The sequence below is a fragment of the Typopeltis vanoorti genome, chromosome 12 (genome assembly GCF_054136105.1).
Source record: "Typopeltis vanoorti isolate ZY-2024b chromosome 12, IOZ_Tvanoo_1.0, whole genome shotgun sequence".
Taxonomy (NCBI): domain Eukaryota; kingdom Metazoa; phylum Arthropoda; class Arachnida; order Uropygi; family Thelyphonidae; genus Typopeltis; species Typopeltis vanoorti.
The window spans coordinates 87,692,085-87,719,349 of NC_143560.1; the positions used below are offsets into that span (position 1 = coordinate 87,692,085).

Below are 27,265 nucleotides of genomic sequence, written 5' to 3' on the forward strand. Positions count from 1 at the left end.
CTTACTTGGGAAATAGGATTAAAATCAAGTTTATAAAATTGTTTGGTATCTTTAATGCTGAAATAAGCAGTGACAAAGGTGGTAGCATATGCATTCCTGCTTAGTGTTTGCTCAGTAGGAATGCATATCAGTACTTAAAGTGGAAAAAGCCATTAAAAAATGAAATGTGGGAAGATAGCTGGAATTTGTTATTCAATCAGAAATTATCACATATAGAGGTGTTTATATGTGACCATTTCTGTAAAAAAAAAAAAAAAAAAACCTGAATCAGAATTACAGAGGAAATTTCCTGTTGATTGTTCCATGTAAAATTAATGCAAATATACGGGAGAAATGGCTAAGAAAAATTGTTGAAGGGAAGCTTGGCAAAGAATAAGCTGGAATAAGTTGTCATGATCAGGTTTTTACTTTAAGACAAATACTTGAGAAATCATGGGGAATATAAAACAAGAATCTGTACTTCAGTTTTGTAGATCTGGAAAAGGCATATGACAAGGCGCCAAGAGAACAACTGTTCAAAATTCTGCAATTATGTGGTGTAAATGGGACATTATATCAAGCAATACTTATATTTGAGTTGTAAGTCAGCAGTTAGAATTGAAGGAAATACAGGAAGATAAATTGATCTTAAATCAAGAGTATGCATTAAATCCACTGTTATTTATCATCTATATGGATAACATTATGAAGGAAAGTGGTATTAAACCTGATATCAGAATGATAGATTTTAATCTCGGCTCTTTGCTTTATGTAGATGTTATGCTTCTGAATCGATCTAGTACAAGTCTGCAGGAATACCTGACTACATTGAATAACTGCTGTTATAAATATGGTATGAAAGTCAGCAGTAAAAAAGACATACAATGAAAATAGGCAAGAACATTGAAATCATTAACTGCATTGTAGAACAAGTAAAACGTTTCAGCAATCTAGGCACAGTTTTTAGTAAAGACTGCAAATTAAATATGGAAGACAATAGAATTAGCAAAACTGGTATGGTCAACTGAATAAGTTCATTTGAAACGAGAGAAATTAGTGAAAACATTAAATTAGCTGTATCCAACAGTGTTCAGACCAATTTTAACTTAAGTATCTGAGATGTTAAAGAGATGGGTTAAAAATCAAACAGTTGATCAAAGACAAGATCCTAGATATGAGAATTCTGTAGAAGGTTAGGAGAGTGAATAGTTGGCATCAATGGTAATATGATATCAGGAAAGAACTTGATATTGTTAGTATACAGGAATGTGTTAGCAGAGCTAATCTTAGGTAGTATAAACATTTAATCAGAATGGGAGAGGAAAGATTAGCAAAACAGTGTTCTTTGCTAGGATGGCAGGAAAGAGACCCAGAGGAAGACCAAGATCTAGGTGGATTATAGTAAAAAATCTCTCTCCTGCATTGGTGGTACATGTTATCATCTTGATGACGATACCTAATAAATAAATTACACTAACTAGTTTTACCAATTAAAGAAGAACTAGTGGCTTCTTCAGGGCTAGATGCATCAAAACAAATATAAATGCAAAGATCACAATGATTAAATGCTGAAAAACCATTATAATGCAAATAGGTGAGTTCATGCTAGACATTAAATATAAAAACATGTGGCATGCATTAGCTGCCTGCAGTTAGTGGTTGAAGGTGATTGATGACAAAATTGAAATATTTAATGTTGAGAAATTTCCATACATCACTTGGTGTGAGTCCTTTGTTTTAATTCAGTGATCTATTTGAATGGATGACTGCAACAGATTCCTTCAGACATCTGCAATAAAAGTTCTCTTCTAAATAAGACATAGTTGAAAGGTTCTAATAAACTGTATTATTCCAGATACCAGATATAGTATTAGGAGTATGGCTGGCTAAACCAGATCCGTCTTTTCTTTTGTGGTCAACATGTTCCTGCTTTCTTGCCTTAAATCCACAGCTTGTCTATCCTATGCAGGCCAAACTACATGAGCATGGAATTCTAAATACTGCTGACTATTTATAGAAAGGTGTGCTATCTTAAGGAGACTTCAGAAGGTTACAAACAGTTTGAATTGGTTTAAAAGTTTCTCTGATATTGCAATCTTTGAAAAGAGACTCTAGTTTAATTGATAAACTTCCAATATATGGCATTGTGATGGAATCTCTGTATTGGGTATTCTGGTTATGGTTATAGCAGGAAAAACCTATCCTGCTATAATCATTGTTATTTTTGCTGACTATATATTGAAAGAACTCCCTAGGATTTATTTATGGCATCATTATCTACCTGCTGCTCATACTGAACGTTTGCTACCCTTACCAAGTCACCCTCCTTGCCTGTTCTGTGTATTTCTCATGGAATTGATTACACTAGACAACACACAATTTGCCTCTGAAATGAAATGGCGATTCTTTACTAATTTTGATGTGCTGAACACAAAAATTATTATTATTCGAGACCTCCAGGGAGTCAAAGACTCATTGAGGGAGGCTATAAATCACCCAAAACAGCTATCATATCTTCCCTTAAATTCATTCACACTAGATGTACTGACTACCCCTAAGGGCAAATTATTCCACTCACTCACTGCTCTCTGAGAGAATCCTTTCCTTCACAGTAGTAGTTTCCATAAGTTTCATAATGTACTCTGGGAGAAAAACCTAGCTCTTACCCTTTTCTTGACTGTGAACAAACTTAACTTCCATGGATGCCCTGTGTTCTCTCCCCACCTTCCATATAACGAAAAATTTCATCATTTGATATCCTATAACACTCATTCAAAAGTTTATAGACCTCTATCATATCACCCCTCTTTCTCCTGTTTCTTCAATCCACATACTCACAATCTGTCCTCATAATCTAAATCCCATAATCTAGATATAATCTTTGTAACTCTTCTTTCCACAGCTTCTTTTATCCCCTTGGAACCTGGGAAACCAAATTTGTGCACAATAATCTAGGTGTGGTCTTATCAAAGCCTTATAAAGAGGCTGAATGATTTCCTTATCTTTACATGTCAAGATTCACTTCAGTGTTGCAATTATCCTCTGAGTTATATTTGTAACTTTTGCTATGTGACCGTTGAACTTTAAATTCCTATCCACCAATTAGCCAAGATCCCTTGCCTCTTCAGTTTCTTGTAGCATAACTCTGCTAATATAATATAATTATGGAACTCTAATTGCACCAAAGTGCATAACTTTGCACTTACTAACATTAAACTGACAGCCATTTTCGTTTGCTCAAATTTCCAGTCTATTCAAATCATTTTGTAATTGCTGAAATTTGAAAATGGCTGAAAATGACAATAAAATCTGTTGATCAGCTCTTGTATAGGAGAGACTTGTGATCCACTTGGAGACAGCAGGTATCATTTGGAAATGCTGTATTTCAATCTCCTGATTGCAACATATTGTAGCATATTGCATCAACCATTCATGCACATCACCCCCAGGAGCTACTGCACCATTGGCTGATGCAATGCAGTTGAGTCATGGCATTGCTGTCATAAAGATGATGCAATCATTAGGATAAAGTGAAGTCTCATAGGGTGAGTAAGTGTTTGTGCGACTTCCTGAGCTATACTTCTATTTACTTCTGTCATAAATACTACACAAGTGATCCCTGCAGTGTAAATCCAGCAAAAGTGATTCCTCATATTTGTGTTAAAAGTGCAAATAACTTTTGTTACATTTGTGTGACAGTTACCTTTATAAGCCAGAAAAAGGCTATCACTCCTTTAGTGAAAAGCATATCAGTCTTATCTCGGATATAAGATTGGGGACCAGGATCCCACATATACTGCAGTACTGCAGTTGAGTCATGGCATTGCTGTCATAAAGATGATGCAATCATTAGGATAAAGTGAAGTCTCATAGGGTGAGTAAGTGTTTGTGCGACTTCCTGAGCTATACTTCTATTTACTTCTGTCATAAATACTACACAAGTGATCCCTGCAGTGTAAATCCAGCAAAAGTGATTCCTCATATTTGTGTTAAAAGTGCAAATAACTTTTGTTACATTTGTGTGACAGTTACCTTTATAAGCCAGAAAAAGGCTATCACTCCTTTAGTGAAAAGCATATCAGTCTTATCTCGGATATAAGATTGGGGACCAGGATCCCACATATACTGCAGTACTTGTGCTAGAAATCTTCGAAAGTTGCTGATAGGCAATAAAGTATTGATGCTATTTGCTGTTCTTATGGTTTGGAGGGAGCCAAGTAATTTAATTGTAAATATTGTATTAATTATAATATCTCAATAATAAAACAAACTGCAATTATTATAAATTAAAAAATTGTGTAATCTTAATTGGTGATTAGGCAGAATTAATTGTTAAAAATACTTTTTCATACTGTAAAATAAATATCAGTATTTCTTTTTTGGGATGTCTACTAATCAAACCGATGAAAACAAATTGCTAATAACACTGAGATCAAAGCTAAGCTTTCAGCCTCTTGGTTGGGCAGAGAGAATTATTTCTTAGTATTTCTAATACATAGCTTATCTCAGAAATGCAGCCAGCAGCAGCAGTAGAAGTACTGATATTTGGAATTTTCTGCTTAATGAGAGAAACAAAATGTCAAACTTTTTTTTTGTGGCACAAAATAAGTTATTTTTATGTAGTGAAAATATAACATGAAATATATGTTTTGTAAAAATTAAAATAATTTCAGCAGGCAGCTGAAAAACTCATTGAAAAGAAGGTAGCAGCTTAAATAGATTTCAGAGATGTAGCCTGGTATTAGAAGCACTCACTTGCTTCAATATCACATTGGTATTATTATTTTATTTCTTTTCTTGAAAAAGTAATATGAAGTAATTGGTTTTGAATGCTCTTTGTGAAAACTTTCCAACCAGTAGAAAATTAGACATAGTAGTTATAATTCAGTTCATGGAATGGGGGAGGGGTATGCAGTTGGAAATCTTCAAAGTGTCTAAATCAAATTTGTGTAGGATATGTTTCGCACATTTTCACCACATCCTGTCTATAGTAAATTTAGTTCAATCCTTTATCCAAGTGTAAGCAAACAAAGTTTGCGCCTGAAAATATCTTCAGGACTGAGGTAAGGTCGTACACCCATTGGCAACTCGCAGCAAAGGTGGACCAAGCTCTCATCACTCCTTGTCTCAGTATCTCCCATAATGCAAAGCACATCTCCTTGCAGACATGTATAATGCTATGCATTAAGGTAAGGGCCCCTACCCAGACTGGTTTCAACCTTTATTGAGGTCTCATCAGTGGGATTATACATGTTCTCAAGGAGATGTGCTTTGCATTATGGGAGATACTGAGAGAAGGAGTGATGAGAGTTTGGTTCACCTTTGTTGCGAGTTGCCAATGGGTGTACCACCTTACTGAGGTAAGGTGGTACACCCATTGGCAACTATTTTCAGATGCAAGATTGGGGACCTTACCTAACCTTACACTTGGATAAAGGATTAAACTAAATTTATTATAGTTTAACCTAGTGCAAAATAAACTTCCAGGTTAAACATTAGATTAGCATGAAGAAACCTCTTATGGCATAAATCTCATAAACTAATTTTGAATCAATACATTACTAAAAAAAATACCAAATGTGTAGAAACCATTACACAAGTACAATAGAAACATGTAGAGCTTGGATGCTGGGACATGGTAAATCATTATTCAGCATTTGTTTTAGAAAGAAGGGGAAGAGGACCATTATTCAGCAGGCGTGTCTGATAGTAGATGGTATACTTCAGGTCAACTGGACACAAAGGTTGCTGTGTTATGGTCAATCCATTAATGGCTCTACAGTTGCTGAGTATGATAATTACATGATAAAAAACAGAATGCTATTCATTTTTTTTTTGATCCTTTTAAAATCTTAACTTAGTAATCATCCTAAGGAGTATTTCATCCACTTATATTTCATCTGGCTGTATATTAACCTCCAGTACTCCAAGTGATATTTAATCTTTCTTCACAGACCTTGACACAAGCAGAATTGCATATATTATTGAATTGAATATGTTAACAGGCAAAGAAAGCTCAATAGCAGTTATGGATGCTGAAGAATGCACATCTAAAATGAATAATTAACTTTCAGGATTCACTAACACTTTTCTACTAGACTCAGATTTGAAATAGCAGAAATGCATGACTAATAATTTGATCAAAAGTCTCAATTACCTGGGTCTAAGGGAGACAAAAAACAACTAATTACTTCCTAAGCATCCATTAGAATTTCAGTAATTTCCAGAATCCTAAAATACATAGAGTAGAAGTGCCTTTGAGACCTTATTATAGATGCCAGTCTACTTCCCATCTCACCAGATATCATTGGTTGAGTGAGAAGTTTTTCAGAACTGAGACTGATTCAAGGAATAATTTTTTGTGCTTGTATTTGCCGTGGTGTAATAAAGTGACCTTCCAACATATTCTGTGGTAGGTGTCCAAATGCATGGTTAGCAAGTCCTGAGTGGCTGTATTGGTGATACTGGATGTAGTTCTTGTGTTCAGATATCTTGATATTGGCTGTCCTGCCTTTTTGGCCGTAGGAGGACAGTTTGCAACTGCAAGGAACCTGGTATACTCCACGTAGGTCTAGGGGAAGTGGCTGGTCTTTTGGTGCAGCTGGTAAGAGATGTCAATTTCTTATGTAGTTTATAACTAATTGTGAGTTTGTATTTTTTTTCTTTTTTTCCCCAGATATATGGAATGGTGATAGATTTAGAGTAATCTCTGCTATGAAGGAGGAGGGGGGGGGTTGTGGTTAACTGGTTTTAATATTTTTTGGGGATTATAGCCTTTAACTAAGAAGGTGTTAAGGATATGGTTAAGTTTAGTAGTTAGGGAATTGTTATCTGAACTGATCAATTTTTCGCTGTTTAGCTGTTATGCGGATGACGTGTTCGTCATTTGGCCACATGGCCTGGATATACTCCACAATTTCTCAAGCAACTTAAACAGTCAACACACCAGTATCCAGTTTACCTTGGAAAAGGTAAACAATAACAGTCCTCCTTTCCTAGACACTCTGATTACATGCCAGCCTGATGGATCCATGGCTTTCTCTATTTACAGAAAACCTACACATACGTACGTTGAGCAGGAGTCACCCTCCATTTCTCCCAACAATATGGGGTTATAAAAATCCTGTATAAAAGGGCAAAATTAATCATTTCAGATAACAATGCTGTAACTACTGAACTTATCAATATTCTTAATACTTTCTTAGCCAATGGCTACAACCTCCAAAAAATATTAAAACCAGTTAACCACAACTCCCCCCTCTCCCTTCATAGCTGAGATTACTCTAAATCTATCACCATTCCATATATGGGTACATCTGAAAAACTAACAAAAATCATAAAAAAAATATGATCTCACAACTAGTTACAAGCCACATAAGAAATTGGCATCTCTTATCTGCTTCACCAAAGACCAGCCACTTCCCCTAGACCTACCTGAAGTATACCAGGCCCCTTGTAGTTGCAAACTGTCCTACTATGGCAGGACAGCCTATATCAGGTTATCTGAACCCAAGAACTACATCCGGTTCCGCCAATACAGCCACTCAGGACTTGCTGACCATGCATTTGGACACCCACTACAGAATATGCTGGAAGAAGGCCACTTTATTACACTGCAGCAAGTAAAGAATGAAAGATTATTCTTTGAATCAGCCTCATCTCTGAAAAACGTTCCAAACCTCAACAAATTTGGGTTCATTTGGGAAGCTTACATTCTATGATTTTCAGTCCAGTGGCCAAAACAATTCAATTTAGCCTACTAGGCATCCTTTAGGACTCCAGAACCAACTTCAGTTGCTTTTCTTCAGCCATATTTGCTTAGTGTGAGTGCCTGTATGCACATGTCATTGTTCTGTGACTCCTGAAAATGGCAATGTAACATTGCCGCAATATAGGTTGTTATTAACGTTTTTATAATTAATAATTTAGTTTACGTCATCATTTCCTAAAAATTAGAAGTAAAAGAGATTTATGAATTAACAAGATGTCACATTCAAATCATGGCTAGTAGTTGCAGTGTACTGCATAACTTCTTTCATAGCCTAATTCATTAATATGTAGATCTTTTATATATGCTGCCCATAGTTGATTTAATATGAGTCCTTGATTTTTATTACACTGAAATGACATCATATCATTTCACTTGCTTCTTTAAATCTATATAGATAACTGAATTCTGTGTACAGCAGTTTAGTTTCCATACATAGAATTGCCAAATTGGTTGTGTGAAATGCCAATCCTGATTTATGTTCCTTTTTTTTTCTCCACATCCTTGACATGTTCTTTTTGATGGATTTCTCCAGATGGAATTATCTATCCAACATGGCAAATGCCATAAGTCCAGACTTTGTATATTTCTGAGTTTTTAAGAGGTTGAGGTTGTTTTGGTGATCGTAACATCATGGATAATTTAAGGCAACTTTTAAGTTGTATTGTTTTAAAACTTTCATTATTTTGTCTAACATTTTTAATGCAAGGTAAAGAAACAAACATTTGTAGTTGTCTTCTTATATATGGTCTGGAATAGGCAATGGTCTATTTTAGATGCTATTTATAGTTCTGAGATTGTATTCATTTTTTATGAGAATGTCTTTAAGAGATGTTATTTTTCCAGACACAAAAGCATGGAAATATCAGGCCATGGAAAACCTTAACTCATCAGTTCACATTTCATTGAAAAAACAAAAGAACTAGTGCTAAAACTATTGGACTTTTTAGTGAGGCATTGATGTCACAAACTGTTTAAAATGTCCCCAGAGAAGAAACTGTTTAAAAATCTTTTAACACCATTCCACTTTTCAAACATTGCACATAAGACCTTACACCAGTTTCAAGAAAAATACTTTGAATAAGTCTTGCTATGGAAGTAACTATTTCTTTCTTGCCTGTTTATTTTTGAAATCATTTGAAAAGAAAGCCCAGGAAATACCTTCCATTACCTAAAATATGACTTCTTGTGGATGTTATTTTCATCTTTCCAGGTTCTGAATAACTAGAAGAATTCACTAGCACTTGATCGGCCTTTGCCGATGTGTAGATTTCACTCTTGAACTTATAAACAGTAGGACTCTGCCATTTCTTGATATACTTGTGGGTGGGGTGGGGGGCAAACAAATTTATTTGGCATACAAAAAGCCTATCAACAATAGAAGATGCATCCATTCTGCATCTCACTATCGCTTCACACAGATTGGAGTAATTGGGAAGAAAAAAAAGCTAATCGACACCACTTTTGTTAATAATACATTCAACAGAGGAATGTTCTCTTGAAAAAAAAAAATCCCTTCTTCATCCAGAAGGGGTTGGCAGGACCTCCAAAAGCCATCAAGAAACACAGTTCAGGAGATATACTTATCAAATCATCATCTAAGACACAATCGAAAACATTACTTTGTGCAGTATCTTTCAGGGGAATGCCAATTACAGTTACTCACCCTTCCACACAAAACTTTTCTGGAGGTATAATATCAGAGTGGGATCTTCTGGATATACCAGATGAAATCTGTTCTGAAATGAAAGATTAAGGATTGACTACTATAAAGAGAAGACTCATGTAAAGATGGTTATCTGGTCCATACCAGGAACATCATAGGCCAGGAAAAGCAGGCTATCTTAACTGTCCAGAAAGGCTTTATATCCCAAATCCTTTGCACTGCTTTAAATTTAAGAAGTATGGTCATTCTCAAACTGCCTGTCATGACTCTCCCATCTATGCCTGATGCAGCAGTAATGATCATGAAAAAAAATTTGCAAAAGCAAAACACCAGAATGCTATTATTGTGAGGGAGATCATCCAGCTTACTCCTGAGCATGTCAAAGGTGGAAGGGTGAGAAGGAGATCCAAAAAAAAAAATAAATAAAAACAGAACAATACATCAGTTATTAGGAGGAAAAGAGGCTGCATACCACAAAAATGGCAACATCTGGTAAACCTGCTTATGCCGATGTAAATGCGACTAAAAATGTCCACAGGAATTCAAAATTCAAACCCATATTGCACCTTCTCACAATTACAATATCTCTGAGTGATATGACTTGCTTTCCATCTCTTTAGAGCAAGGAGATGGTGAGCTAGTGGGAAACCAATGAGAATTTATTTGGGAGTGATCTCTTCCCCATAATATTTACTTTTCTGTTTGGGCAGCTACGCACATCATCACAGATATCATGATAGAAAATTGAATAAGGCTGACTGGCTCACCTTCTCATCATTAGCAGAATTTGATTCTGCAAGTCAACTCTTCCATCAGCTGTGCAGTGAATCATGCAATAGTGTATTACACAAGCTTCCACAACTACAATTCCTTAAACATCTAGTTGGTCTCCACATTTCCATAAGCCTGGTGGAAAGATGCTTGCATAGCAGCCAGAGGAGCCCAGAAGAAAGCTTGGGTTATTTTCTGAAGATGCCACACAAGAACGAACTTCATTGCTTTGGAACATGCCAGAGCTTGGTCAAGATGCATCTGGCATCACAGTCAAAAGGAACCCTGGTTCCAATATACCTTCTCCATAACAAGAACAACCAACATTAACACGTTCGCTGCCAACTACGAGTATACTCCTAGTTCATATATGAGCTTCAAGCCAACTACAAGTATACTCGTGTGTCGATTTACTGACCTCCTATGCCAAACACGAGTTAACCCTTAGTATAATTACCTTAATTTGGACCCTTGGATTCTGAATAAAGTGGTGAGCATGTCTGGGGGCTTGGTAGAAGGGGAAATAATTTCAACTAAAATATAGTATATTATATATGTGCCTCAGAAGCCAACTACGAATATACTCGTAAGTCGATTACCAACCCCCCCCCCCATGCCAAGTGCAAGTTTATTCGTAGTATAACACGTAATTTGTAAATCAATTTAAAACTAATAAAATCAATAAAAATAAAAAACAATCAATAAAATAAAAAAAACAATTTATTCAAATTAAGAATGGTACATTTTAAAATAATTTTTCACGCACAATGGTGGTTTTTCCAGGCAAACAGGACAATAATAACGTGTTTCGCATCGTCGTTTGTTTCGTGTACACACACACACACACACACACACACACACACACCATGGCTTTGTCGGGCGATTCTTGTTTTCTGTTGGTGGTAAAATTTCCAAATAATGAAAATCCCAATTCCTCCTGATATTCTCTGATGCTGTAAGCTCATCCATTCCAACAAAAACTGAGATAAATTGATCTCTAAATTTTAATGCAGTCATTGCATTTCCAGTAATCATGTTATAAAATTTATGCGCATTTTGAATGTATACCTCAAAAATGCATATTGCCAATTTCTTTGGCCCATCTAATTGCCTTTCGTAAGGTGAAATAGTAAGAAAGCATTTGATCGGAAAGATCAGTGCCTGACATACCCAAATTATAATCCCTAATGATATTTGGTTTTAATTGAAATTTACTATTCCGATTTTGCGCTTCAACCATTTCAAATTTGTGCATATTTGAAATGGAAAGAACTTCCCTCTTATCCTTCCATTTGCTGACTACACCAGGACCTCTTCTTTGCCAGACAAATTCCCATTTCTTTAGTTTCTTCTGAATAACATCTAGTGGATTGTTTTTCCTATTATTTCTCAGCGTTCCACGCATGTACGTTTTTCTGTTGGTAAGCTCAGAGCTACAGAATTATAAAAATTGTCCATATGCAATACATAATCCCTGTCTAAATATTCTTCCATCAAGTGGAATACAATATCATATGCGTGACCCATTTTCGCTAAAGAAGATTCAGATTTTCCTGTATAAATTTTTATTTTTATCACCAATTCATTCGATTAGCATAGTTCATAGAATTTCACGCCATATTTATGTTTTTTATTTAAGTTAAGGGATATTACATCCCATATTTTTTCTTAGCCAAATAAGAAACTCAGAGTTTCATGCCGAATATAGAAACTATATAAAGTTCGGCGATTCAGCAGTTCGGTAGTGACCTTCTCTCATAATGTAGAACAGTAATACAGCTCCTAGGAGCTAAGTTCACATTATGGGTAAATATCAAGAATAGTGATCAGAGCTTGTTCCACTCTTACTATGAGTTGCCTCAGTTTGCACTACCAAATGGATCAGGTGCTGCACTATCCAGGTATTTCTTACATTTGGAATCATTGAACTTTATATAGTTTCTATATTCGACATGAAACTCTTTTTTGAGTTTCTTATTCGGCTAAGAAACAATATGGGATGTAATATCCCTTAACTTAAATAAGTTCATGTTGCCGAATTGAAGCCTTTGGCTCTTCATATAATTAGTAATTTATGTTTTTTGTTTTTTATGTATTGCCGAAATGCCAGTCCACTGCACCACAACACCATTGACTCATCAATAAGTTTCTGTCTGGTGTGTGTAGCTATTTCGCATTATACTATTAAAATGATCTAGGACTGGTCTTAATTTGTGCAATTTATCATTAGCTTCTTGGGAATTATCTGTGCATCATTTGCATTTCAATAAAATTTGAAATCGATTTTGGCTCATTTTAGAGCTCCAAAATGGCAAATTGTAAAGTTGATTTGTATTCCAATAGACGGTAAATTACAAGGAACCATATGAAGTAAAAGTCCAAGAAGTAATTTCATTTCAGGTATGTCTGTTGCTTTCCAGTTTGAAATTCTTTGACTTTTTTTGATCTGTGCTCTGCTTTGCTCAATATTTTGTAAAGCATATAAATTGGTTTGTTCTACTAAAATTGTGAGAAAATCTTCAGAAAAGAAAAGTTCAACTAACCTTTTGATACTGAAATTTCCAGTGTCAATTTTAAAACCTGCAGTTTCAACAAAGTCAAATTGTGGGGGCTCTTGTTCTGAATTTTCCCAATAAGTAGATGTTGATGTATTTGGCTGGATGCTAACTTCATCTTCAAAAGTTTCTTCATCATCCGAGTCACCGCTAGAGTCATCTGTAGGATCATCTTCAGAATCGGAACCAAATATTTCATGAAGTTCATCATCGTTCATATTAGCATAAGCTTCTACTTCTATATCAGTAAGTTTTATTTTACTGGCCATGGTGAAATTAAAGGTTCTTAGAGACTAGAAATGAAAACTAGACTAGACGCAATATATGCTGTAATATATAGAGATGTAATATATAGGTGGAAGTGATACGAGATTACTCATAGTTGGCCTATGAAACAAAATTCTGTCTGATAAGATGGCTATGAGGATTCTCATAGTGACCTTGAAGATGGGGGTGATACGAGATTACTCGTAGTTGGCGTATGAAACAAAATTCTGTCTGATAAGCCGGCTGTGAGATTACTCGTAGTGACCTTGAAGACGCAAAAAGCGCTTGGTGTGCGGGAACAAACTATGCCTGAGGAACGTGGCAGCAAATGTGTTAAAGAAGTTTGGACAAAATCCAGAAAATGAAGGGCAGATATACCACCCATCAGCTCTATTCTTGCACACAGTGAATACACAGATGCTGATCCAGCAGCGATTCAGGCTGTTCTCTAAAGAGGAAATGAAAGCTGCTTTCCTTAAGTATCACTCAAATGCTGTTGGAGCAGATAATATCTATTACAAGATAGTAAAACATCTGTCATTCAACTGTTGCACCTTTATAATAGAATTTTCTGCGAAAATATTTCCGGATACCAATCAAAAGGTACTTATTATTGCTTTTTTAAGCCAGGGAAGATCCATAATCCCCAAATAAATACCATCTGCTGTGTAAGATTCTGGAAATGGTTAACTTGTCTTTTAACATTTTTGGAGAGGAAAAAACCTTTTTTTTTCAGAACACAATCTGGCTTCTGAAAATATCATTGTACTACTGATCATCTAGTCCAGCTGGAGGCATCCATTGGATGACTTCCTAAGATGCAAGCATCTAGTATCAGTTTTCTTTGATATGGGACACACTTCTGACACTGCTTAAAGATTTAGAATACTTGAAAGACCTACACAAATTTAATCTTAGAGGGGAATCTCCCTCTTTACCGAGAATGTTATCTAATTGAACTGCTTTCTTCTGCCTGTATAACCTAGAGGAGGGAGTCCCACAAGGTTCAGTTTTATGTGTCATGCTTTTTTTTGCGAACAGAGAAGGTCAACTCAATAACAGAACAACTTCCTGCAATGGTAAGTAATGATGACTTTGTGTGGATGACTTCACCATCTTCTGTCATTAATGTAATATGAGGGTCATAGAAATACAGCTATAGCAAGCCATTGATAATCTCTCAAAACGGACACTTGCAAATGGGTTCAGATTTTCACAGCAGAAGACAATTTGTGTGCACTTTTTTTTCAGTCATGATCTGCAGCAAATTCTGACTGACAAACATTGATTTTTTTTCACTTGGTTATACTATAAATTAAAGATGCCATCAAATTATATTCTTAGTTTCATCCTTTATCAAAGTGCAAGCAAAACAAAGCTTGTATTTGAAGTAACTGGTTACTTGTATATAGGCTGGGTTACTTGTATATAGAGGCTAATAATTTCACATCAGCTTCCTTAGTATCCATAATGCAATGCACATATCCTTACAGACATATATGATGCTATGCATTATGGAATATAATGAGAGCTCAAAGGTCGAAACCAGTCTGGGTAGTGGTCCTTCCCATAATGCATCGCATCATACATGTCTGTAAGGATATGTGTATTGTATTATGGATACTAAGGCAGCTGACGTGAAGTCATTAGCCTCTATATACAAGTAACCCAGTCGTGAAGTTACTTGACATGCAAACTTTGCTTGCACTTGAATAAAGGATGAAACCAAGAATATAACTTTTTCTTGGCATCTTTAATTTATAGGACAAACATTAATCCATTTGCACAAGAAGCCAAGTTTTTGAGAAGCATGCTTGACAACAAACTCGGGTTTTCTCACTCACATACATCAGTTACGATGAGACAAGTGTTGAAGTTGTTAGAAGAGTCCAAACTGAAAGGCGAGAAGATGAAGATTGTAAGTATCATACCACAAATGATGTAGGATTTGTGGACTTATTGTCTGAGTTTGATGGAAAGAAAGAGTTGTATAATCTGATGGACTGCACCTAAATGGTTTTGGTGTTAGGTGTCTGGAGAGCTTTGTTCACTGAGCATGCTGAAGAGCAAAAAAATTCAGGAAAACTTATGCAATTATGGTGAATGCAGGTGAGTGCATATGAAGATACCCATGAGGTGAGTGAGTCTGAGAATGACCAAGTGCAGGATCTGATTCTCTCAGCAAAAATGTTGAATAGGATAATAACAATCCAGGAAGTAAAAGTAGTTGGGAGACAAAAGGAATACTGCCTTTCTGTATACTGATGGCAAAAGTATCAGGAACAAAAGGGAGCAGTTTTTGGCATTGGTTAGTGCAACCTCACCAAAAGTTATAGGCATTAGTTAGACATGGATAACAGCAGATGATGTAGTGACAGGGATAGAATAATGAAGGGTTTTGTATTTCCAGGGAGGATAGAGAAGATAAAATGGGAGAAGGGTACTGCTGATTACAGTAGATGAATAGGAGATATGCAGGAGGGTGGCTGTTCATTTGAAGCAGTCTGGTGTGAGATTAATGCCAGTAAGACAAAATATAAGACAGTTGGTTGTTGCTATAGGCCAGAGAGTTCCACAGATGATGTGGAAGACATGCATCACCAAATTAGTACAAGTATAGGTTGAGTGATTATTATTGGGGACTTTAACTATGGAGATATAGACTGGAAAGAAGAAAGATCACATGACATGAATGAAATAGAATTTATACACCTACTAAGAGTTATTACTTAAGGCAGCATGTGATGGAGGAGACTAGAAGTGTGAGAGTATTGGTCCTGCTCATAGGATCAGAAGAGCTATCAGTAATGAAGGCGACCACATTGCTTCCGATTGGTGAAAATGATCATTCAGTCTTGACTTGTGAGATTGTAAAACATGAGGAATAGTGTCTCAAGAAGGGCTATATGTGGAACTACAAGGCTTATGACAATCTTAGGAAGAAGCTTGAACCTGCACCATGGCATAAAACACTTCAGGATAAGAATGTTAATAGTGCATGGGATATAGTTAAGGGTCATCTAGAGGAAGCAATATTAAATTGTATACCTAAAGTAAGAAGAGTTAATCAGATAGGAGTTAAATGGATGAGTAATATCATTAAGCACAAGCTGCAGAAGAAGAAAATACTGTGAAGGGCTATAAAGAGAAAGGTGACCAACAAACTCATGAACAGTACAAGGCTCAGGCAAGGAAGGCAAAATCAGATTATGCGAAGAATCCAGCCAAGCAGGCCAAAGGAAATCCCAAAGAGTTCTTTTGTTATGTGATAAGTAAGAAGAAGAATAACTATAGAAGATTAACCTTAATGAGTGATGATGGTCATGAGGAGACAAAAGCAGATGAGTGACCACTTTTCAAGGGTATAACATCTTAGGGAGGATGCTGCTTTAACAGATGTGACAAACACACTGATATGGGAACAGAGGTGGATGAATTGGAGGTTCTCAAGATATTGTAGAATCTCAATGTAAATACAGCTGTGGAATTAGATGGTATATCAGCTAGGGTTTTGCAAAAATGTGCAAGCGAACTGACAATGCCTATGACAAGGCTCTTTAATTTAAGTGTCAGCTCTGATAGAATTCCAAGGGAGTGGAAAGAGGGCAAAATAATTTCCATGCATATGGAAGACTGCAATAACAAATTGAAGATCAATCAGTATCTTAGGTGTATGTGTGGGAGTAAAAGTACTAGAAAAATTGGTCAAAAAAAAGAATTCAAGCATGGGTAGATAAAAATATGATACAGTTATGAGGGTCAACATGGCTTTGTGAACAGTCAGTCATGCCTTACTAATTTATTAATTTTTTATAATAGAATAACAGCTGAGTCAGATAAATGAAATGGCTACATGGTGATTTTACTGGATTTTGCAAATGCATTTGACAGAATACCACATGGAACTCTGTTATGCAAACTGGAACAAATGGGGATGGACATGACACTGGTTAAGTGGATAAGAGGGTGGTTGCTGGACAGATATCAAAAAGTGGTATATGGAGATGCAGAAATGAGGTGAAAACAGGTGACTACTGGTGTGCCCCAAGGTTCAGTGCTTGAACCATTGCTGTTTAATTTGTATGTAAATGATATAGGAAATAACCTGAAAAGAAATTTCAGGTTCTTACTAATGATGCAAGATTAGGTAAAGTAATAGTTAATCATGGTGATGTGGAGAGTTTGCAGGACAATTTAAATAGGCTGTCAGTATAGTCAAAAAATAATTGGTGTTAGTTTAATGTGGAGAAATTAATATTCCTCTTTTCCTTTTTATAAGGCCTTGATATGCCCACATTTGGATTACTGTGCTCAATCTGGTTCCCTGGGTTTCTTGGGGGATCAGGAAGCAGTAGAGAGGATTCATAGGTGAGTGACCAAGATGGTGAGTGGCCTGTGGAATGTTTCCTATGAGCATAGATTGAGGGTGTGTAGATTGCAGAGGTTGGTTGATAGGAGAAAAATAGGGAATATTATAAAACATTTAAGTTGTTTGAAGGGTTTTTTCTTGGGGAGACCACACTCCTACTGCCAGGTGCATCCCCCGGGTGGCAGATGGGGGAAACCCAAATGGGTTGCTCTGAATAAAGAGCTGTGAACCAAAGGATGTAGCAGAGGCATGGCAAGCTGGCTACATTATTATGCCAGTAACTTCCATGATCCAGAGAAACTCTACAAACCAAGATAGTGCTGCTGTGTATGGGACAGCCGACGCGCCTACTTGAAGACCGCATAGAGCAGGTGAGAAATCAGCAATGTGGTCAGTCAAGGACATGAATCACATAGCTACCCTCAACATAAGATCATTATACCAACCTGGAAAATTGTAATTAGTCCAGGAAAATTTAAAAAGACTGAAATGGAGTATTTTAGGTTTATCAGAGACACATTGGTGCAGAGATGGATTTACTAGAAGGAAGACTATACTTATCAGGAAGAAAAGATAACATACACAGAGAAGGAGTTGCATTATTAATTGAGAAGAAACTTACTCAGTAATTGAAATAAAACCAGTGTCTCCTAGAATAATCACAGCTTTCAAGCAAAAACTTCAAGCAAAAAAAAAGGTCAAACAATTAAAATAATCCAAATATATGCATCAGACAGTAACCATTCAGAGGAAGAAATAGAAAACTTCTATGAAGAACTACAACAGGAAATATATAATTCCAAAAACAGAGAACTCATGATAGTGATGGGAGATTTTAACGCCAAAATAGGTGTTAGAAATAGGAAAAGATCAATAAATAATGTATGAAAATTAAGAAGCTTTGATTTCAACATGGACTATTAACTGCCAAAGTTAAGATAAAATTCAACAGGAAAAACAATATCAGAAAAGAAGAAAACATCAACCTATCAAAACTACAAGATAGCTCAAGTAGAATTCAATTTTTAGAACAGATGTGCTTGAAATTAAAACCTTTCATCTTCCAGAACAGCGGAAAATACTGGGAAGAAAGAAAAGAAACAGTGTTATCAATTGCAAAAGACGCTCTAGGTACCAAACCCAAAATAAACAGTGGATAACCCAAGAAATCGTATCAACCAACAAAACAATGAAGAGAATAGAGAAAAATACAGAGCACTAAAAAATAAAGTTGATAACCTCTGCAAAAAAGCCAAAGGAAAATGATTAGAAGAAAAAGCTAAGAAATGCCAAGAAGCATACTAAAACAACCTAAAAGTCTTCCATGATACTATAAGAGAAATTACAAAGGAATTCTCAACAAAAGCAGTAGCAATGCTAAACAATAAGATGACTGAAACCAGAAATATTGAAGATATAAGAAAAATCTGGTCAAACCATTTTAAGACTATCTTTCACCAAGCAACCAAAACTACAATGCCAACAATAGAAGAAAATCACGACCATCCAAAAATTTTACAAGAATTTAGATATGCAATAAAACAGATGAAAAACAATAAAGCACCAGGCATTGATACTATCCCTAATGAACTGTGGTCATATGGAGGCAGCACATCACTAGAATATTTAACAACCCTATTCAATAAAATACTACAAACAGGAGAGATCTCAGATGACTGGAGAACTGGAAAGATCATCCCAATATACAAGAAAGGAGACAAAAGAGACTGCAGAAATTACAGACCAATCAATTTACTCTCCCACACGTATAAAATATTCGTAAGAATTATACAAAATAGATTAAAAAACACCTATGAAGAAATGATAGGCATAGAACAAGCTGGTTTCTGAGGGAACTATTCATTCAACAATAGACCAGATTTTCACATTGCACCAACTAGCAGAACTCAGCTGGGAAGACCATAAAGAACTATATTTTTGTTTTGTGGACTTTAAACAAGCTTTCGATAGCATCAACAGAGAAATCCTTAAAGTTCTACTAGAAAAAGCAATAGACAAATATATAATACAGTTTCTGATAAAATATTACTCTAAGACAAATGCAATAATTAAAAAGGACACACTCATAACAGAACCCATAGAGATCCAAAAAGGAGTAATGCAAGGATGCCCATTATCCCCATGTCTATTCAACATATATCTAGACGAAGTTGTAAAGAAGGCAATAGACAATGAGCCTGGAATCAATCTCAATGGTTTAAACCTAAATAATATCAAATATGCAGATGATCTCATCCTTATTGCAAGAACCCCAAATGAACTACAAAAGTTGATAAACAAGCTAAATTGAATTAATTCTGTTTTTAATTAATTAATTAAAAACATTACTTTTTTATAGCAAATTTCTGTTTTATAGCAAATGCTGTTATAGTGAACTACTAAAAAGTCTGGCCTTAACATCAAGTTTCATCATAGCAAACCTTCAAAAGTACAAAATTATTCCTGTAGTCTGTATGGATTGTATTGGGAGAGTTCACTATATACCTTCTCTGTTTAATTGCATTTTAGAGCTGTACCTCTTCAATGCTAATGTCTCATAGTTCATTAACTTTAGCTGAGTACACAGCAGTGTTAATTACTTTACTTACCCAAAGTCATAAGGTACTCTTCAGATTGCAGTGAATTGGATGCGACTATATAAAATGCAAATTTTATTAGCTATAAAAATCAACTCTTTGATCAGATGGCATTCTTAAATACCAAATGATGAATATATGTAAAGAGTTAAATCATTTCAAAGGGAATAATAGTTGAATGTTATTTTAAGAAGGTGTCTGTGTATGCTTTTGCACAATAACAAATCATCATCATAACACTAATTACAGGTATAGACCATATTGGTCTGTTCTGGTCTCATTATCCATCCAATAACAAATAAAGTATTCCAAAGACCATTTGGAAATGCACTGAAGAAATGGAAGATACCACACGACACTTATCCCAGCTACAGATTGACAGGAACCATGTCCCAAGCTAATTACCTCATCTTGCCCTCCATTCTTAGGATCTTGTGTTTGGAGATGCAGCCATAAGCAATCTTATGTTTCTATGACCTATACAAGATTGCTAAAAAGTCTGGAACCAATGAAAAAATTTTTTTTTTTTTTTTACAGGTGAAAAATGGCATTAACATTGAACAAAAGAGTAGAGATAGTCCTCCTTAGTAATCATCAGGAATGGACTCAGAGGGAAGTGGCAGATGAGCTTAATGATAGATATCCTGAAAGGAATTCAGTATTGCACAGTGCAAGAAACCAAGAAATTTAAAGAGACAGGATCTGTTGCTTAGGAAACCCTAGTGTGGTCATCCTTCTGTGTAAATGAAGGCACTCAAATTGGAGTGATTTCCACGCTTCATGCCAGCCCAGGGAAATCTGTCACTTATTCAAATCTTGCATCATCTGACCAAGGATCATCTTGATTGATGACTTGAAATGTGCGAATGGTTTCTGCATCAAATTGAAGCAGATGAGAGTTTCTTGGAATGTTTCTTGGATTTTCTCTGATGAGGAAGGATTTATGTAAATAGAGAGTGAATAAGCAGAACTTCAGATACTGGTTGATGAAAAAAACCCTCATTTGTTGTCATTTGTCTCACTGGTAGTAAGAAATAGGGAGGGGACAGATTGTGTGGTGTACGGAACACATCGTCAACCTATTCTTCAAAAAAAAAAAAAAAAAAAAAAACAGCGGATGGCAAAAAATACATGAAAATGTTGGATGATTAAATGGTACCAGAACTTGATTTCATTGGAGAATTACCCAAATGGTTCATGCAAGATAAAGCTCTTTTACATCACACATTTAGAGTGCATCATTGGCTTGATGATTGATTTCCTATCAATGGATTGGGAGGAGAGGACCAGTGTCCACTGGGCACCAATGTCACCTGATCTTAGCCCACTGGGCTTTGCATTTTAGGAATTCCTGAAGGAACAGATGTGTGCTGTAAAAATCCAACATCTTTGTCATCTTAGGGAGAGAATTACCAAGGCTCCCAGTATGTTGAGAAGATTTTAACAAACATAGTATGCCAACTTAGATAATGCATGGAGCATCAGGTTGGGCACATGGGGCACATATTGGAAATGAGAACAAGCATATATCAGTCTGAAAAACCAATGGTTTCAAACTTATTGGGCTGGAGAGGACTGACAAAGAGCTACAGTCATAAAACTTTCATTAATAAATGAATATATATCAGTTGACATGTGCCAAGACACACAGTAATTTATTTTGCCCCACACAAATACACATATGTGGGTATCAATGGAAATCAGTCCTGTGGATCTCTAAGTTGTGCTATACACTTCTACTCCAATAATGAAGTTGCAAAGTAGTAGTGTAATGATGTGGATTTCTTCTTATATATGGATTAGATATTCTGTCATAATGCATGAAATTATACATAACCACTAGATCTTACCATGATGTATTTGACAGTTTGTATGTCATGCAGTGGGCAGTTTTATGATGGCCCATAGATCTTTCACCATAATGCTCTAACACAAATCACTCCTCATTGCATTGTTCCAATGAGGAGAGATTTCATGGGCAGCAGCAGCAGAGAACCCTGATCCAAACCCCTTAGAATATCTAAGCTGAAACAGTGTAGAATTAAGCCATGGCCAAGGTACCCATTCTTCATTACTAGAACACATTAATGTTTTAAAGGTGTGGTGAAGCAGAGTACCACCTATTTTCTACCAGTAATTATTAATATTAATAATTATTATTCATATATACTAATACAATATTATATTGCATTAGTTCAGTATATTTATTTGGGTGCTTAACTGTTATAATAAAACACCCAAATAAATATACTGAACTAATACAATATAATATTGTATTAGTATATATGTATAAGTTTTCTTCCCAAAATTAACTAAATATCAGAATTTAATTATTTTTACAGGGTTGCAGAATGGGTGCAGAAGCAGTTCTTTGTTTATTTGACTCAACCCCTGAAACAGAAGCTTTTGTTGTATCATTAGATGGTAATCAGGCAGTTAGAGTACCTTTAATGAGGTGTGTAGAAAAGGTGAGTAAATCATGCTATATCAGAATTTAATTCTTTTTACAGGGTTGCAGAATGGTGCAAAAGCAGTTCTTTGTTTATTTGACTCAATCCCTGAAACATAAGCTTTTGTTGTATCATTAGATGGTACCAGGCAGTTAGAGTACCTTTAATGAGGTGTGTAGAAAAGGTGAGTAAATCATGCTACTGCTGAAGAATGAATTGAAAATATTTGCATTTTTCTTGAAGCAGAATTAAGCCTGAGTTTGAAAATGAGCTTAAAATTGCTCTGTCCTGTTAATCTCTAGTTTCTTTAGCAATTCAGAATAACATGTAAATGTATTAATTGCATTGCACATGACCCTGTAACATACACATGCTGATTTACTTAGCCTTGAAGTATATTACTTATAGTTGGGATCTCTGGTTTTTCTGTAAGAATCAGTAAATATCTGTAAGCATACTGAAGTTTCACCAGCAGAGTATACCTGTTCTGCACAAGAAACATCCTAATGGAATAGTTTACCATGTGATTCACTGACAGTGCTTAGGAGTAAAGAAATAAATGCAGAAGTGGATCTTTAATGACATGTTGCATCTTACTGTGTTGGATGTCTGCTGCATGTCTTCTACAACGCCTCTGTAATTGTCACTTTTAATGGACCCTAAAAATTGGTCATATTGAGTGGAAAATTTGTCTTTTATGCTTTTTTAGCCATTTAAGATGTAATCCAAAGAACTGTCCTTCATAAGTTATGAATTTGTTGGCCATTACAAACTTATTCTTTAATTTTTGCATCACACTTATTCTGGAAACATGTTCCTTAAATAATTGATTATATCATAACCATTAATTTTAAAAACTTTAGCAATTTTTCTTCAAAAAGAGGTTAATAAAAAGTAGTCATAAGAGAACTTTCACTGACTTCTGGGACAGATTTGAAATCCATTTCTCCCAGGCTCTAAACTATCCTCATAAAGTTAGCCTTTATCTCAGCTATTCCACTTGCAAGCAACTGTACTTTATGAAGTACAGTTGCTTGCAAGAAATATCTTCATTAACTCTAAAGTTAATGTAGATATTTCTCTTGTATTTGCTGAATGTAATTTATTTAAGAAGCAAGGCCTAATCAAATAGGATTCTTTCATATCAATATAGCCCAAACTCAGATTCACATACATAAATGTCATTCACTAGGACACTCTACTTCGCTAAATACATCTCACCCTTGCCAATACTATTTAATTCTCTTACTACAACAATCTTGCCATCAATGCCATCATCACCTGCCCATCATCACCAACAATAGTATTTTTTTGTCTGTAAATTGCATGTGTTCTGAAGGCTGATTTGCATGTACGCAGAATGAAAAACCCAAATTTCTAGGAGAAAAAACCCTGTTACCTCTGTATGAGATTGGCTAACTCACCTTCAGTTGAAAAAGATCATATATAAGGATTCTCCTCATCATGACAAGAATTGAACTCAGGTTTTTTTCCAATCAAAGGGCACAATGTCCTGCTTCCATTTGAGATATGGAGGCACAATGTGATATCCATCACAAAGACATGCTGTCCCCCCCCCCCTCATCCCATAGAGTATCCTATTCTTATCTACCTGTTACATTAATTTTGTGTTTGAGACTTAAGTTAAATAGCCTAGTTAGAAGCAATGCTAATTCCTTTGCATATTCTCATAATATGTGGGCTAAAATAAACACAAAAACTTATTCTGATTATAAGACCATCGGTTTAATACTCATATGTACAAGAACGTCGACTAGTTTCACTAGCACACTGTCTAACTTTTTCAAGACTAAAAAGTGAAAGAAAATAATAAATGCAAAAAAACGAAAGAATACAGTAAAACGTTAACAACGGTTAGGCAACCAAATTTGACAGCTTGCGTGACAATGTATGCATGAAGCGAGATGCTTCAGTCATTATTATGAATACGCATTATATAGTTTTTAGCGTACTGTAGTTCCACTATACTTGATGAATTAATCAGATTTTTCCATGTATCTTTCAATATTGCTCCTTGATTTCTGTTCAGGTTATTACCTGTTCGTAGGAACACTGCTGCTTCTTTGAAAATTCGGCATCTGTAATCATCCTCTATATATGGCATTGAGCTGTTTCCCCAATCTATTGCGTGGTTAGAAGTTGAGAAGTGATGTGGCTGAGGTATCTGACCTGTTGTGATTTATATCTCCAACATGTTCTTTCTGTCTAATTTCCAGGCTTCTTGAAGTTTGACCTATGTAGGAAAGTCCACAAGTGCATGGTATTCTATAAACCCCTGCATATTTGAAAAAAGGAACGCTATCTTTAGGGGATCCTAAAAACTGTCTGATGGTTGCAGTCGGTCTAAACACAACTTTGATGTTGTAAGGCTTCAACATTCTAGCAATTTTTGTGAAGACTGAACCAACAAAGGGGATGACAATGGATGAAAAATACTGAGTTGCTATCCTTTGTTGTTGGAGGCTATTTTTATAAAGCAATTTGTTGATTTTGTTTAGAGGAGCATAGCCCCCGCCTAGTATTTTAATTATTTTCCACTGCTATTATTTGCACTCTGTAAGTACATGGTAACTTATGAATTACTTTTCAGTTCAGCACTTGTGTTCAGACCAAATAAGTGTTAAATGTAGCATGTTATCACTTTTATTTCCCCTTTGATTACCTGATTATTTCATCAGCCAAGCAGGAGAGATTCCCTTTGAGTGGACCTCTACTTCAGTGCTGTTTTATTTTTAATTAGAAAGGAACCTCTTGAGTAGTTACTCTGTATATTTTCATGTATCAGTTAGAATCATACAAAAAATATTCATTACTTAATTTTAAACTTTTGATTTAATGATATCAAAAGTAAAGTGCAGTAAAATGGTGTAAAGTGATTTTATCAGTTGATGTAAACACATTCATGACAATCATTCAGCTATATTCAGCACAGCATGTTTATACTATTGGCTTTTAAAGTGAAATATCAACAATTATTATTAATTTGTAAGTCTTCTTAAAAGTTAAAAACAATGCAAATTATTATTATCATCATCATCAAATTCCTGATATATACCCTCAAGGGGGTGTACAGGATATGATAGTACTACATGAAAAATTACATCATTACTAACTTCCTATCTACAATTTTCCTCCTAAACCTGTCAAGACTCCGAACATTATCATATCTTCTATTTCTGTCTTCTAAGGAACTTTTCACTGTATCAACCCACCTATATCTTGCTCTTCCTCTGGATCTTTTTCCTGCCAACCTGGCAGAGAACACTTGTTTTGCTAATCTTTCCTTTCCAATTCTGTTTAAGTGACCACCACTTGATATTAGCTCTGCTAATGCATTCCTGGATGCTGACAATGTCAAGTTCTTTCCTAATATATTTGTTTTTAATATGATATTGCTATTGATGCTATCTGTTCATGCCTCTAATTTTTCTCAGGATTCTCATATCTGTGGTCTCTAGTCTTTGTTCAAGTGTTTTACTTTTCACCCAGCTCTCAGATCCATAAATTAAAATTGGCTTGAATACTGTCTTGTATACAGCTAATTTAGTGTTTTGGCTAATTTCTCTCTTATTCCATATAAATTTATTCAATTGACTTCCTACCATACCAGCTTTGTTGATTCTGTTGTTTATTTCCATATTTAATTTACCATCTTCACTAAAAATCATGCCTTAGTAGTTGAAACGTTTTACTTGTTCCATTGGTTCTCCATTTACAGTGCAGTTGATATTTTCAGTGTTTCTGCCTATTTTCATTGTCTTTGTATTTTTAATGCTGACCTTCATACCATATCTATTACAGCAGTTATTCACTTTAGTCAGAGAATCTTGCAGATTTGCAGCAGATTTATTTAGAAGTATAACATCGTCTGCATAAAGCAAAGAGCTGAGATTAACATCTCCAATTTTTAATCAGGTTTAATACCACTTTCCTTCATAATGTGATCCATATAGATATTGAATAACAGAGGGGATAATGTGCATCCTTATCTGACACTAGATTTAATATTAAACCACCTTCCTGTACTTCCTTCAATTCTAACTGCTTACTTACAACTCAAATAAAGACTAAGTCTTGCTTGATATAATGCCCATTGTCACCATATAACTGTAGCATTTTGAATGGCTTCTCTCTTGGCACCTTGTCATGTGCCTTTTCCAGATCTACAAACTTAAATAACAGATCTCTGTTGTATTCCCATGATTTCTCAACTATCTGTTGTAAAGTGAAAATATGATCCTGACAGGCTCTATTTGGCCTGAATCCAGCGTGTTCTTCATCAAGCTTCTCTTCCACAATTCTTCTCAATCGTTTCTCAAGTATACTTGCATATATCTAACCAGGAACACTCGATAGAGAAATACCTCTGTAATTCTCACATTCAGTTTTATTCTCTTTTTCTCTTTATATATATATATAGGTAGTATGAGAGCTCTACTCCAATCATCTGGAATTCATCCCTCTATCCGAGCCTTCTGAACTATGCAGTGCAGCCACTGTAAGACTTTTATACCACCATACTTGAGCATTTCTAGTCAAATATCATCTACTCCTGCTGCCTTTCCACATTTCAGGCTTTTGATGGCTTTTTCTACTTCAAGTATGGATATGTATTCCTGACTGCATGCCTGATCAGTGTTTTTTACCACTGTGCTGTCATCACTGCTTGTTTCATTTAGCAATTTTTCAAAATAATTACTCCATACTTCAAGGATATCTTTTTCTCCTGTTTTCATGTCACCTTTATCATCTCTAATTCCTAATTCTATGCACTCTTTCCTCCATTTCTGAGCTTCTTTAACAACCTTCAGAATATCTTTGA

General features: G+C 35.4%; 1 protein-coding gene across 3 annotated transcripts in view; it reads left to right on the top strand.

Annotated features, from left to right (window-relative positions):
• LOC150100974 (ATP-dependent 6-phosphofructokinase-like) overlaps positions 1 to 27,265 on the top strand; it is a 308,202-nt gene that overhangs the window by 108,024 nt on the left and 172,913 nt on the right. For all 3 annotated transcript variants that reach the window (XM_090401413.1, XM_090401415.1, XM_090401414.1), the window contains exon 9: positions 22,315 to 22,440. In XM_090401413.1, the coding sequence (XP_090257539.1) occupies positions 22,315 to 22,440 (126 nt within the window). The remainder of the gene's footprint in view (positions 1 to 22,314; positions 22,441 to 27,265) is intronic.